This window comes from Sciurus vulgaris, assembly GCF_902686455.1.
Source record: "Sciurus vulgaris genome assembly, chromosome: 16".
Lineage (NCBI taxonomy): Eukaryota > Metazoa > Chordata > Mammalia > Rodentia > Sciuridae > Sciurus > Sciurus vulgaris.
Window position 1 is genome coordinate 40,579,267 of NC_136477.1, and position 14,660 is coordinate 40,593,926.

The following is a 14,660-nucleotide window of genomic DNA, read 5'->3' on the forward strand; positions in this document are numbered from 1 at the left end:
GATCTGAGGTCATTAAAAGTGAATAAAATAGAGCTGGGGTTGTAGCTCAATGGTAGAGCACTTGCCTAGCACATGTGAGGCACTGGGTTCAATACTCAGCACCACATAAAAATAAATAAATAAAATAAAGGTATAAAAAAACCTGTAACAAAAAAAGTGAATAAAATAAATTCCACAAAATTATCTAATTATCACTATTTTATGAAGGTGCTCATTTAAAAAAATTTAAAAATTAAGGTTATTTTAAACAGGCAAGGGGAAAGACAGAGGCAATTATCTTTTAAGTCAAACCAACAAAAAGACTCCTCTCTTAGCAGAACTTTTAAGATAAATATCAACTATACAACTATCTGCATTTCCCACTTCCATTAGGCAACTATGGTGAGACTGTAAGTTACTATGATACAGAAGTTAGTATCTACATAAAGTTACTGAGACAAGTCAGGAGTAAAGTACAAAATATCAGCTTATATGATTGCACCTAATACTTTAACTGTTACGAGAATGAATGAAAAGAGTATAATAAGAATACTGTATGGGACTACTATTTGCTAAAAGAAAGGGGGGATTCATAACATGATTCATTCAGACTTAACTGAACATGGTGCCAAAATCATACAGAATGGAGAAGATTTGAAACACACATTTTAAAATCAATATATGGAATGAATTATTATTGTTTATTCTGAAACATGAAGCAGTGCATATGTACAATACACACACAAACCTTGGATTAAAAGAAATTCACAATTCATTCAGGGTTATGGAAACAGAGACTACAAAGGTGACTGGGGAGGTGAGGGGGTTACTAGGGAGTGGACCCAGGAGTCCTCTACAACCAAGCTACATGCTCAGCTCTTTTTACTTTTTAATTTGAAACAGGGTCTCATTAAGTTGCCAAGGCTGGCCGTGAACTTGTGATCCTCCTTTCTCAGCCTCCCCAGTTGCTGGGATTACAGGCATCTGCCACTGAACCTGGCAACAAAAGTGATATTATAGCAGTTGTTGTTTTGTTTTGTTTTAAACCCTTCATAGGGTCTCTCTCTTCTTCCTGGTGACCATATCATGAGTCATTTTACTTCACCCCAGTCTTCCACCATAATGTTCTGCCTCATATCAGGCCCAGTGTAATGGAACTGGTCATCTATGGATTGAGACCTCTGAAATTGTTGAGACCCAAATCAACTTTTCCTCCTCTAAAATTGTTCTTGTCAGGTCTTCTGTTAGTGAAAAAGTTGACTAAACAAAAATTGATACCAAGAAGTGGGGTTGCTGTTGTGACTAACCTGACCATGTAGTTGAGAAGCTTTTGAAGCTTTCTGAAATTTGTGGGGATGCAAGCTGGAAAAGCCTTGAAATGTTACAGGCAGAACTTAATGGATGACTCTGGTAAGAGATGAAAAGACCAGAATGTCAACAAGACCACAGACAGTAAAGACTGGGTTAATATGGTTTTAGAAGAAAAGGAGGATTATATTGGAAAGTGGACTAGACCCCATTCTTGTTATGTTCTGACTAAGAAGATGTCTACAATTTACCCATAACCTAAGACTTTCTATGAGGCTTTTAAAAGTAATGGGCTTTTTTAAAAATATTTTTTAGTTGTAGATGTACACAATATCTTTATTTACTTATTTTTATGTGTTGCTGAGGATTAAACCCAGTGCCTCACACGTGCGAGGCAGTACTCTACGACTACACTACAACCCTAGCGCAGTAATGGACTTCTTAATCTAGGCAGCATAGCACTCAGGCAGGGGCATGAAGTCAAGTTTATTAAGATAATCAGGAGCAGAAAGCAAAGCAGCAGAGATTTGAAAATCTTAAAAGTTTGGCCAGAATTGAGTAAAATTGGGGCTAAGGAAGGTGTATTTGCTAAAGACATTACAGCCACTAAAGAAATGCTAAAGCTTTTTACCCAGAGACAATAGGAAAGATGGCTCAGGGGCATCTCCAGAATAGGTAAGACCACACCTATCTCAGGCTCAAGAGTGGAAAAGTAAAAATTGTCTTGAGAAGAGACCAGTGTGGCATCCTGCTTGCAAAGGGGGCCTAGGAAGTTGTTGCATTGTGCTCAGACATCTAGGCACCCAGAGGCTGCTGCGGCTGTGGTCTCTAGAGGGTTGGCAACTGCTAAGGATGGTAGCAGACCTTGGCGTCAACCATGTGGTGCTGGTTCTGTAGGACTGCAGGATGCTGGAGATATGGGGTCATGAAGGCTTCCACTGAGATTTCAAAGGAAGGCCTGGGAGGCCAGGTAAAGTGCAGCAAGGTCAGAGTCTAAGCCCTGGAGAGGGCAATGTATGGAGATTTGAGAAGGAAGTCAAGACAGCACTGGAGACTGCCAAGATTAAGCTTTCTCAGGAAAGCTGCAGAAATTGAGCACAGAGAAGCCTAGAGAGGCCCTGTGGGCTGCAAACAACAAAGTCATAGGGGTGGTGCCATACAAGCCCTTTGGAGAGAATAACAAGATGCCATGTACCTCAGATGTTGGACATGAAGCTATAGAACTTGTTTGCCCAGTTGGATTTCAGTCTTGCTTTGGTCCCAACCCTTTTTCTATGTCCCTATTCCTCCAGTAGAGACTCCAGTTTACTCTGTGCCTTTATATACAGGATATATGTAATTTGCTTTTGATTTTTACAGGAGTTCACACAGAAAGTTTGTCTTTAATCTTAGAGAAGACTTTGGAATTGGACTTTTGGGACATCCTGGAACTCTTAAGACTATGGGAATTCTTGGAAGTGGACTAAATGTATTTTGCACTGTGAGATGGGCATGAGCTTTTAGGGGCCAGCAGCAGAATGTTACGGTTTAGATATGAGGTTATGAGGTATCCCCCAAAAGCTCATATGTGAGACAATGGCAAGAAAAAAATGAAATGATTGTTATTAGTCTTATTAGCCTAATCAATGCATTAATCCTCTCACAGGTGGTCACTATAAACTACTCAGGTTTGGTTGGAGGTGAGTCATTGGGAATATGTGTTTAGGGTTTATATTTTGTTCATGATGAAGGAGCTATCTCTTTCTGCTTCCTGGTAGCCATGTCCTGAGCCATTTTCCTCCACCATACTCTTCTACCATGAAGTTCCACCTCAACTTTGGCCCAGAGCAATGAAGTAGGCCATCTAAGGAACAAAATCTCAGAAACTGTGAGGCCCAGATAAACTTTTCCTCTTATAAAAAAATAAAAATCCTTCACAGGCCAGGTGCAGTGGCGCACACATTTAATCCCAGCAACTCAGGAGGCTGAGACAGAAGTATCACAGGTTCAAAGCCAGCCTCTGAAACTCAGCAAAGCACTAAGTAACTTTGTGAGACCATGCCTCAAAATAAAAAGGGGTGGGGACTTGGCTCAGTGGTAAAGTGCCTCTGGGTTCAATCTTTAGTAACGAGAAACAAAAAACCCTTCACAACAAAATCATGCTTTATGCACATAAAAATATACCACAGAAAATTTCACCTTTATGTCTATGTCAAAAGCAACAATCAAAAATAAGTAAATAAAAAAGTGAAAGGAAGATCAGTAGAGTAGAGAAAGGAGAATGGGGGAGAAAGAGGGTGAGGTAAGTGGGGAGAACAGAGATTGAAATCAAATTCCAACCATGTATTTTGTCAAAATGAACCCAACTACTATGTATAACTATAATGCTCTAATATAAAAAGCAAAACTTTACAACACCTAAATAACTTTCTACATTTTCCCTAGGGACTGCATTCATCAGTCACCTACGAATTCCTATTTTAACTGAATCAACTTCCTTCTAAAATCAATTTATTGTCAAGAAAGCATTATTCATACAATTAATTATTAAAATATTGTAATAGCAAAGCAGTCTCTAGAACACACTACCACTGCATATAATGCTTGAGTCTAATTCTGAATGGTGATGTATACTATGTACCTGTCATTCTAAAAGACACACATCAATTAAACAATTGGTACATCAACTATAAGATGCCCCCTAATTTCAGGCCATTAAAAAGTTTCAATATACATTTAGAATGAACAAAATTCAGTAATTACACAAAAGGTTATCTATGCACAGCACTACCTCATGCTCATGTGGAAAAAAAAACTTGGAGTCTATACACTGAAAGTTTACACTGGAACACACTGGAATCAACATTTCAACCTAACAAAAATTTAGAGTTCAAAAATCTAACACTATTTCTAGAACAATAACATACCGAGTGCCCAATACCATCATAATGTCTACTCTGAACAAAGCTAATTTGAGATAAATTTGATTTAAAATTCACATTTACAGATATGACAACATGTAAAAGAAGCAGCAGACTCAATTCAATGATCACCTCAAAATAAATGTTTTATTGAATTGACTAGTCAATGTGATAAAAATCATCTAAATTTGTCACTGCAGACATAGTCCAACTACATTCCTGCAAATATAACAAGAGTGATATAGACATATCAAGAGAACAGGCTGTGTAAGAGCATGCCAACTATTTAAGAAACAAATTCTTGTCAAAGAAGGGCAAAAATGCATCAAAGACGTAACTACAATCTTCCCTTCTAACTCTAAACATGACAAATTCATTTACACCCTTGTTTAAATGTGTATACTACTATTCTGTAAATCTCAAAAATGAGATTTTTTTAAGAAAACATGTTTCTACAACAAATTATTAATTCTATAATTACAGTACATTTATTACAGCAATTGTTAGTTCTACAATTATAGCATATTACATTCAGTAACTGAGCCCCGTGTGTAAAGCACTTTTTCTGAGTTACAATAAAATATTTAATTACAGCATCTGAGTATTTCTAGTTTAACAATAGCATTGTTTCTGAGGTTATATCTCAATTTGCCAAAGTCTGTACCAACCGGACTTGAAAACTGTCACTGCAGACTTTAACTGGCATTAAAAGTCTATAATTGATTACTATGTGCCAAATGAATACTTTTAACACATTTGGTTCTCACAACAGTTCTTTGAAAAGAGCACCATTATTATCTTCATTTTATAAAAGAGAAGAATGAGGTTTAGAGACATTAAATTATATAGCCAAGATCATAGGAGCCACTTAGTATCAGGACCTATGTTCAAATTCAATTTCTATCTTTTAAGTTTAAGCTCTGCACTGCTACTGATTACCTCACAGAACACTACATAGGAAAAAAAATTCTCATATGAATAAAAATCAATTATCAATTTCAAAAAAGTATATGACTGGGGATATAGTCTCAGTGATAAAATGGCATCGAATTTCAATCCCTGACACCAAAAATAGATAAATTTTAAGAATAAAAAAGTATAAACTAAAATTTTATTTTGAAACTTCCTCCAACTTTGAATCCTAACTGAAATCCTAATATCCATGGAAAATCTAAGCTCAGGGTTCTAAGGCAACCAGTGAATAATTATTGTAAACCATTATGCTAGGTACTATGAATAGAACAGTGAATTTAAAAGATGTAGGTCTGTTGTCCTCATGATTCTCAATTTTTTTCTAATTTCTCAGAAGTTTACTATTAAGCCAGGTGTGGCGGCACACACCTGTAATCCCGGTAGCTTGGGAGGCTGAGACAAGAGAATCGTGAGTTCAAAGTCAGCCTCAGCAAAAGCTAGGCTAAGCAACTCAATGAGTCCCTGTCTCTAAAATACAAAATTGGGCTGGGGAAGTGGCTAAGTGGTCAAGTGCCCCTGAGTTTAATCTCCAGTACCCCCAGAAAAAGAACTTTATTATTAACTGAATTAGAGTAAGGTTGAGAAAAGTGAAGATAATTAAGCTTAACTAAAAAGTTTTGCACTAAAGCAGTCTATTTATATGTAAAATGAATAATAAAAGACTAAGTGACTTCATATACTGTCACCCATCAGCTACCTAAGGACCTTACAGAGGAAACTATGAATCAGAACTTGAAAATCACAGGTTCACAAGACTGAATTTGCCAACAGAGGAATTCTTTCAGCCAAGAAGCAACTTGTAAGGTACTTCTTACTTTCACCAATGCAACAACACTTTGCTACTAAGTGCCAATTCGGTACTACTTGGACTCTTCACACACACCACCTCTAAAATCAGTTTTTAATTCCCTATTTAAAGAGGGAAAAATCTTTTCTATACATATTTATCTAGTGAAATCTATCACTAGGTTTGAATATACAGTCTGCCTTTGAATATACTAAAATGAAGTAAAAGATGACATGTGTATTTAAAAAATGCATTCACACATTAAACAGTACACCCTCATCCATAAGCAAAATTTGGTCTTTGATACATCACCCAAAAGAATGAGTGAGGTATTTTGTAGTAGTGCTTCCAGCTAGAGAAAAGAGAAATCCTTGTTAATAAGCAGTCACAGGAGAGCAAAGCACAGGCCTATCAGGACTTTATTCCCCATAAACCTGGCCAGCTCACTCTTCCCCTTTTCTGAAAAACTGAAGAGGCTTGTGAAAACCCTCATCAGAAGCTAAGGACTAAATAAGGGTATCCTCATCTTCGTGAAGCTGTACAATTTCTATTTGAATAACCTCCTTTCTTTCATCCATTTCATATTTTTCTCCATTGCCCACCTTTCTTATCTATACTAGCCTCCGGCCCCCCATGTCCCAATAGCAGGTCATTTTGCATTGTGGCCAGGCAGTGGAAGAATTAGATAGCTGAATCCCCCTGGACTTGTGTTGTGATAGTAAAACAAACTGAACCCTTTCCCACCCTATCATGTTCCAGTATGGAGGTTTAAAGGCTTAATGTTCAGGGCTATCTGACTTTCACATAATTCCTCCAACAGGTCAGGGATCAGCAACACACCCCTGGGAAGGGGAAATTGAATACCTTAGTCCTTTGGAATAGATTTGCTGACTACTAACCATCACTCCATCTCTCACCAGAGGGGGCCAGAAAAGGTTCTTCCCAACCCTGAAGATTGACTAAACCAAAGGAAATAAGGTCTTTGATCTTTGAGAAAGGAGTTTCCCTTAATCAGCATTATACAATATCAAATAAAACTACTATTCAAAATTCAGACTTTCCAATAAACCTAAAAGTTACATGTTGTGGAAAGCTAAATTAACATTTATAGACTACTTTTATTCACACTTCCTATTTGTTGTAAAAAAGGTATTAAAACAAAGTAAAAACACAAAATTACAAAATCACATGACAAAAATCAGACTAAATTTAATTTACCTACTAAATTTAATTTACCTTTCAAATTATTTTCCAAGAGGCTCTATAATCTAACAATATCAAAGCGGATTCCCTCAGGCTGGGGAGATAGCTCAGTTGGTAGAGTGCTTGCCTCACAAGCACAAGGCCCTGGGTTCAATCCCCAGCACCCCGCCCCCCCCAAAAAAAAAGTGGATTCCCTCTAAGCCCAACAACACGCCAATCATCATAAGAGATTTAAGTGTCAATAGAGATCATTCAAATACCTTACTTTCCAGATCTATTCTCTAAGGAAAAAGAAAATCTGTATCAAGACTGACTCACTGCCTAATGTAATGAAACCAAGAAGCATTTGTTGTTCAATTCCTACATTTTTTATTTTACCAACAAGGTATAGAAAACACATCCCCAGCCTTTTATTTTGAGATAACGTCTCACTAAGTTGCTTAGGGCCTTGCTAAATTGCTGTAGCTGGCCTTCAACTTGAGATCCTCCTTTTCCAGCTTCCTGAGCTGCTGGGATTACAAGCATGCACCATGGCACCCAGCTCAGCAGATTGTTACTTAATCTTTATTCTGTATTACTGAACAGAAAAAAATATTATGGCCAGCATTTATGGTTATAAATTAAACCACCATATTTTACACACGTCCTAACAAGACATAAGCACACATAAACACACTATGAATATGCATTTTAAATGTCATGCCATTTAACAGACTTTAAAATTTTCTCCACAATTGAAACCATGTAAAAAATAAAATCTTGAAGGCAAAAGAAACATCCAAGAACTTCATGGCCCACAACCCAAGGGAAAAAAAAATGAAATGCAGTTTTCAAAAACAGACCTTAATATGATAAATTCAAAGGTTAGAATAACTCAGGTACCTTTTAGCACTAGTTGACAATTTAGCAGCTGTTTTGCTGGATATTTTTCCCTCCTTTTTCTTGGGCTGAACTTGCTCTCTTTCTGGTTCTTGCTGAACACCTTCACGTTGGTCTCCATCAGAACTTCCTCCACTAGTGCTTGGACTGTCATCAACTCTCTGTGCCTCAGTGGACATTTTAAATTCTAGAGTCAAGAATCGAAAATCATTTAATCAGGTGTGGATACCCCCAGAATGGGGAAAAAGTGAGTCTAAAAACAGAACAAGTAAAACTCAGTAGTTGTATAAAATGGAAGTTGATTTACAAAACAGTTTGGGAGTTGCCAAAATTTTTCTTTCATCCATTCATGTAAAATTTCATAGCAAAATACTCATAGCAACATTATTCATAATAGACACAAAGTAGAAGTAATTCAAATGTATAGCAATTATGAATGGATATTCAAAAAGTGGTATATGTACCTAATAGAATATTACTCAGTCATAAAAAGGAATTAAGTGCAGCATCTATATGCTATAAGGATGAACCCTGAATCATTATACTAACTGAAAGAAGCCAGTCACAAAGGACCACAATCTGTACAATTTCACTTATATAAAATGTCCAGAATAGGTAAATCCATAGACATACAAAGAAACTAGGAATAAGGAAAGAAAGAACAACTGAATAATGGTTTTTAAGTTTCTTTGGGAGAATTACAAAAATAATCTTTGTTGTGATGGTGCACAACTCTATAAATATTCTAAAAACTAAAAAGTTAAACATTTTAAAAGGGTGAATTTGGAGCTAGAGGTGTAACTCAGTGGAAGAGAGCATGCTTAGCATGCACAAGGCCCAGGGTTTAATTCTCAGCACCAAAAAAAAAAAAAAAAGTGGGGTGAATTTTATAGTATGTGAATTACATATCAATTGAGATGTTAGAAGGAAAAAGGAAAGGCGGAGGGTTGAGGGCCTAATCTCTTCCAGGCACTATGTTAAGCCCTTTGTACCATATTTGTGAGAAATTTGGACTAGTAAGTAAACCAACTTGCTAAGTGCCGTATTAGTATAAATAGCCACAAGAAGAGAGAAATGGGGGGTGGGGGGACACTTCCACATCCATATCAAATCAGTATATCCTCAGGGTTGGGCTAAGGTTAAAATTCTCTAAACTAGTGAATTGTTAAGAAATCTGTGTGTTAATAGAACACAAAGGCTTGCATGATTCTAAATAAAAACTGAACCACATGATGGTGTCAGCACTGATCCAGCTATACACTAATCAACCATTTCATAAGGGTTATGGACTGTATTGAGACACTGAAGAATTCTTTTTCACAAAACATTCCCTTGAAAATACAGTCAACAGAATCCTTTGGATTACTCTTAATCAACTAAAAACTTGAAATAAAACTTTCTGACATAATCAAGAATAAGAATGGGTAAAAGAAAACTTTAAATAAAGCATAGTTTATTACTATAACCTAATCCAAACTGACAGCTAGTTGACACTGATGAACATTCATCATCAAATATTTAACTTGCAGCTTGCTCTAAACCAAGGAGATTTCATAATAGAGACCTTTCATGGATTGTAATTTTTATAGTAAGACAAACGAAAAAGCACTGCAAAAGATTGGAAGAACCAGAAAGCACAGAGAGGTGAAAAGTCAACAGAAAATATCAAATGCCTTTACAGAGACACCACACACACACACACACACAATCACCACCACCACCCTCAACCCTCACAGCTCCCTTCCCCTTGTCAAACAAAGAAAGTTCTGCCCAAACAGCTCTGAAACACACTGACAGGAAATCTACTTTTCCACCTGTTCTGTAAATGAAGAGCATTAGTCTCCACAGCTATGACATCTTTTAGAAGCACTAAAGTCACTTAATAGAATACTGAAATTTTATATCAGTATGTTTTATGTCTAGCTCTAAAAGTCCAAATATATTTCTTGCGGTTTTTTTTGTTGTTGTTTTTATTTCACTTTAAATTATCATTCTTGGACTTAAGATTGGTTGTTTTTTCAATCTACTCTCAGTTAAAATATATCAGAAATTTAGGGCTGAGGATGTAACTCAGAGGTTGAATATGTGCCTATCATGCTTGAGGCCCTGGACTCAATCCTTAGTAGGGGGAGGGGGGAGAATGTGTGTGTGTCTGTGTGTGTGTGTGTATCACATATATCTATATCATATATATATATATATATCACAAGCTTAAAACCTCGTATGTACACAATGGCATGTTAAAGCAGATTTGTATGGTAGTGAGAAAGAGAATAATGCTCAGAGAATGGTGTTCAGATCTAGAAAAATGCTGCCAATAATATTTTAAGAAATGTGACATGAGCGAAAAATCATTTTATACATTTTAAACGAGAAGTAATCCATTATATGACAAATATATGGAAATCCAAAAGTTCTTATACTGAAGCTGAAGCTTTAGTTTAAAAAACTACAATAAACTATGCCTAGAGTTTCATGTTAGTTACAAAGCTACACATTCTTCTCAATATTCTTATGTGCATTTACAAACTATTTAATAATGCCGTGATTATATAATTACATTAAAAATTACTCAATAATGTAATCAGCATAATCTGAAATCAAAATTTTGTAAATTACTCCAGAAAATCAGAAGAAAATTAAAGTAAAAATTAGTCTCTCTAGGAAACTATTAAGAGAAAGGGCTGGGAATGTAGCTCAGTGATAAAGCACTGGTCCAACATGCATGTAACACTGGGTTCCTTCCTCAGCAAAAAAAAAAAAAAAAAAAGAAAAAAGAAAAATTATTTAAAATGCTTGAATAGGGGCTGGGGTTGTGGCTCAGTGGTAGAGTACTTGCCTAGAATGTGTGAGGCACTAGGTTCAATTTTCAGCACCACATATAAATAAACAAATTAAAGGTCCATCAACAACTAAAAGTTTTTTTTAAAAAATGCTCAAAGAGAGGCATAATTTCTATAGTTTCATAATTTTAAAAAGTATTTCCATTTTTGATCTAAGACACTTTATGTCATACATATCTTTTTTTTTTTTTTTTTTGGTACCAGGGATTGAACTCAGGGGCACTGAACCACATCCGAAGCCCTTTGTATTTTTTACTTTGAGATAAGGTCTCGCTATATTGCTTAAAGCTGGTTTTGAATTTGCGATCCTCCTGCCTCAGCCTTCAGAGCTGCTGGGATGCAGGTGTGTATCACTGCATCTGGCTATTTCATATCAATTTATCATACAAATGATAAATTCAATGACAAATATACAAATGATAAATTCATCTGAAGTCACTGAAGAACACTATAAAAACTATTAGAAGTTAAGTTTTCATATCTCTCTCTAAAATATCAAGAATAAGGGGAGCCCCTCATGGTGGCACACACCTATAATCCCAGAGACTGAGGCTGAGGGAGGCAGAAGGAGACTGAAGTAGGAGGATCACAGATCACAAGTTCAAGGCCAACCTAGGCAAGTTAGTGAGACCCAGTCTCAAAACAAAAAAAAAAAAAGGGCTGGGGATGTGACTCAGTAATTGAGAGCCCCTGGGTTCAATCCCCAGCACCAAAAACAAACAAACAAAAATAAGGGGAATTTCTGCTGGATCTATTTTTTTTATGTCTGATTGTAAGAAAAGTATAGGAAAAATGACTGTAGTAATCAGTCACAATTAATTTTTTTGAAGCAAAAGTAGTCTATAAATCTTTTTTTTTTTTTTTTTTCCTCCCCAGTTCTGGGGATTGAATCCAGGGCCTTACATTTACCAGGCAAACATCTGAGCAACATCATCAGCCCCTTCTTTCATTTTTATGTCGATACAGAGTTCCACTAAATTGCCAAAGCTGGCCTCCAATTTTTGACCATTCTGCCTCAGCTTCTGGAGTAGCTGGGATTACAGAATGTGCCACTGTACCAGTCTACGAATCATTTTAATTAGTTGGTGTCTTGTTTCTCTAAAGCACAATGAATAAAAATTCCTGAATTAAAACCTTTCAAATATTATCTTCTAAATTAGCATTTAAAATTAATTCCTAAATAGTTAAATTGAACCAATTATCTAATCTACGGAGAAGATAAATCTCAGGATTATAATCACAGATATATTCTCCAATGACAGTTTCAAAAAAACCATGATAAATAATTAATATTTTAATTTCATACTCAAAATAAAATTGGTTTCTAAAAACAAAATAAGATATTCCTAAAACATGTAATATTTAAGATTTAAATATCATTCTTTCTTCCAATACAAATCATCCAAGTTTCTATTAGCCAGGTACTCTATGCTGTAATTACATTAGCAACATATAATAAATGAAATTCATGTTTCATAAAAATGAAATGATTTGGCTGTAATAATTACTGATAATCTAAAAGCAATGATATTCCATAAATCCACATTGCTATACAAATAAGCCTTATAATCGTATCTCATGGGATAAAATTGCAAAAGTAAGGGTTCATCGTAGCTTTTATAGTAGGAAAACATTTCATTCTTTCATCTGTGCCTTCCCGTCTTCCTATTCACATTCCTAAACTTTTATACAATGTAAAATAATCTACATTTGTGCACAATATCTCTCAATATCCAGGTTTTAACTGTAAAGATAAGGTGGGTTTATAGCTCATAGGTAGAGTGTTTGCCTATTGCCTATCATATGCAAAGCACTGGGTTCAATACCTGGCACTGAAAAAAAAAAAAGATATATTCATACAAGAAATAATAACATACCACCCGATTTGGGGATGAAGTGTACTGTGTCCTACGATAGGCAGAAAAGGTCACGACACTTTATGGAAACATTCAATCTTCATCATCAGCCCACATATGAAACTCCGGAGAACCAAGTAGCATTCAAAGTGTCTCAGGAAAGACAAATATTTAGATTCCGAAGGTCTAGACTCAATGACCACATATTCAGAAACATAATTTTCAAAAATTCAGGTATTTAAAACTAAGAAGAGCTTAAAATCTTTCGGAACTGCAAGACAATCTAGGATAAGTTCTAATACTTCCTTTTGTACTTTTAAATAAAAATATTTGAGTTGAAGCTAAGCAATATACAATATAAAACGATGAATCTTGAAAACATGCAAAGAGGTCTAGCAGCTACCAAGCACAGGATGATGTTTTTCTAAACCGGCCTTAATTTCCTTTAGGGAAGATGGATTGGACATTTCTGGTTGGTCACTGGGGGGGACGTGGGGGGGGGTGGGAGCCACAAGAAGCCACGCTTTATCTTCATTAGAAATGGTAAAGGGCAAAAGGATCAAAACATTATGAGAGAAGAGAGGGAAGAAGAGAGGAAGAGAAGGGGGGGGGGAGAATAGAGGGAATCCAGTTTCAAATCAGGCCAGTGGGGGCTGCAGAGAAGAATCCAGAGAAAAATGGGCTTCTGATCCAAACTGTGACAAGCACCAGGCATCACAAAAGACCAATACAACACATACCCCACGCCAGGGCATACATAAATACACCCCACAAGGTCTCCTGCGGGCGGGCTACCGGGTGCAGCGGCAGTGGAGTCAGACCCTGCACTCGCCCGGAGAGACACCATGTGCAGCAATTATGCAATTAGGGAAAATCGCAAAGGATCAAGCAGGGCACTTTGCACCGTGACATTTATCCTGTACTTTTGCAAAGACTTAGTTCCAGGATGCGGCTGGGAGAGGGCAGGGGCTGGGAGGGTGAAGAAGGATGGGGAACTGAGAACGGAAGGGGGTAGAAGAAGGGCAGGGAGGGACGAGGCAGAAGGGGGGAGGATGGGAAAGAGGGGGAAGGGTAGAAAGGGCGAGAAACCGGGGCAGGAGGCTCTCGGGAGGGGGCGCAGGGAACCGGGCACGCGGGGGAGCCGGGGAGGCGAGAACTAGGGCGCGAGCGGTGTGAACAGGGACCTGCGGGGCGGAGAGGAGGTTGGGAAAGTGGGGAGGACGCCCTCGAGAGAGAGGACGCCCGAGGCGGGGGCACCGGCGCGGCCCGACCCAATACCTGAGGAAAGGGTGTCCGCGCAGGTCACGGGCTCGAGACGAAGCCAGAGGACGGAGGGCTGCCCAGGCGCGAGGCGGGTGGAGGACTGGGGAGGCCCGGGGACGGGATGTCCCCAGCAGACCGTCTAGTCACCGAAAGCCGGACCCACGCACCACGCACCCGACCGCCCGGCCACGCCTGTCCCCACCGCGCTCCCGCCTGCTCGGACTCACCCTCAGCGCCACCGCCGCCACCCCCGGCCGTTCCAGCTCCAGCTCCCGAGGCTGCTGCCCGCGGTTGCCGCTGTGGCCGCCCCTGAGTCCTGGAAAGTGAAGCCACCACCTCGGGAGCCGCCGCCGCCGCCCGCCCGTCCGCGCGCGCGCCCACGAGTGCGCGCGCCCGCCCGCCCGGGAGAGACCGCGAGAGCGCGAGCCCCACGTCGGCCGTGCGGCGCCGCGCGCTCCCCCTCCCCCCCTTCGCCCCTCCTCCGCCGGCGCGCGGCCGCGAGGGGGCGGGGGCGGGGGCGGGGGCGGGGGCGGGCGCGCGCACGGGCGGGCTGCCCCGCGGGCCGGGCGAGGGGGCGGAGAGGCGGCGCGGAAAAGTAAAGTGACAGCCGAGTCCCGCGCGCGGGTCTCGTGGTGTGGGCGTGGGCGAGGGGCGTCCCACGAGGAAGGAA

General features: G+C 38.9%; 1 protein-coding gene across 2 annotated transcripts in view; it reads right to left on the bottom strand.

Moving 5' to 3' along the window:
* The window catches only part of UBE2E2 (ubiquitin conjugating enzyme E2 E2), a 301,893-nt gene extending 287,512 nt beyond the window's left edge, over positions 1-14,381 (bottom strand). The window contains exons 1-2 of one of the 2 annotated variants that reach the window (XM_079114334.1): positions 14,218-14,381; positions 8,032-8,215 (exon numbers count right to left, since the gene is read on the bottom strand). In XM_079114334.1, the coding sequence (XP_078970460.1) occupies positions 8,032-8,207 (176 nt within the window). In that variant the 5' untranslated portion in view covers positions 8,208-8,215; positions 14,218-14,381. Of the gene's footprint in view, positions 1-8,031; positions 8,216-14,005; positions 14,151-14,217 lie in introns of those variants that run through there. The other variant, XM_079114335.1, reaches the window with a different exon arrangement.
* Between the last annotated feature and the right edge of the window lie 279 nt (positions 14,382-14,660).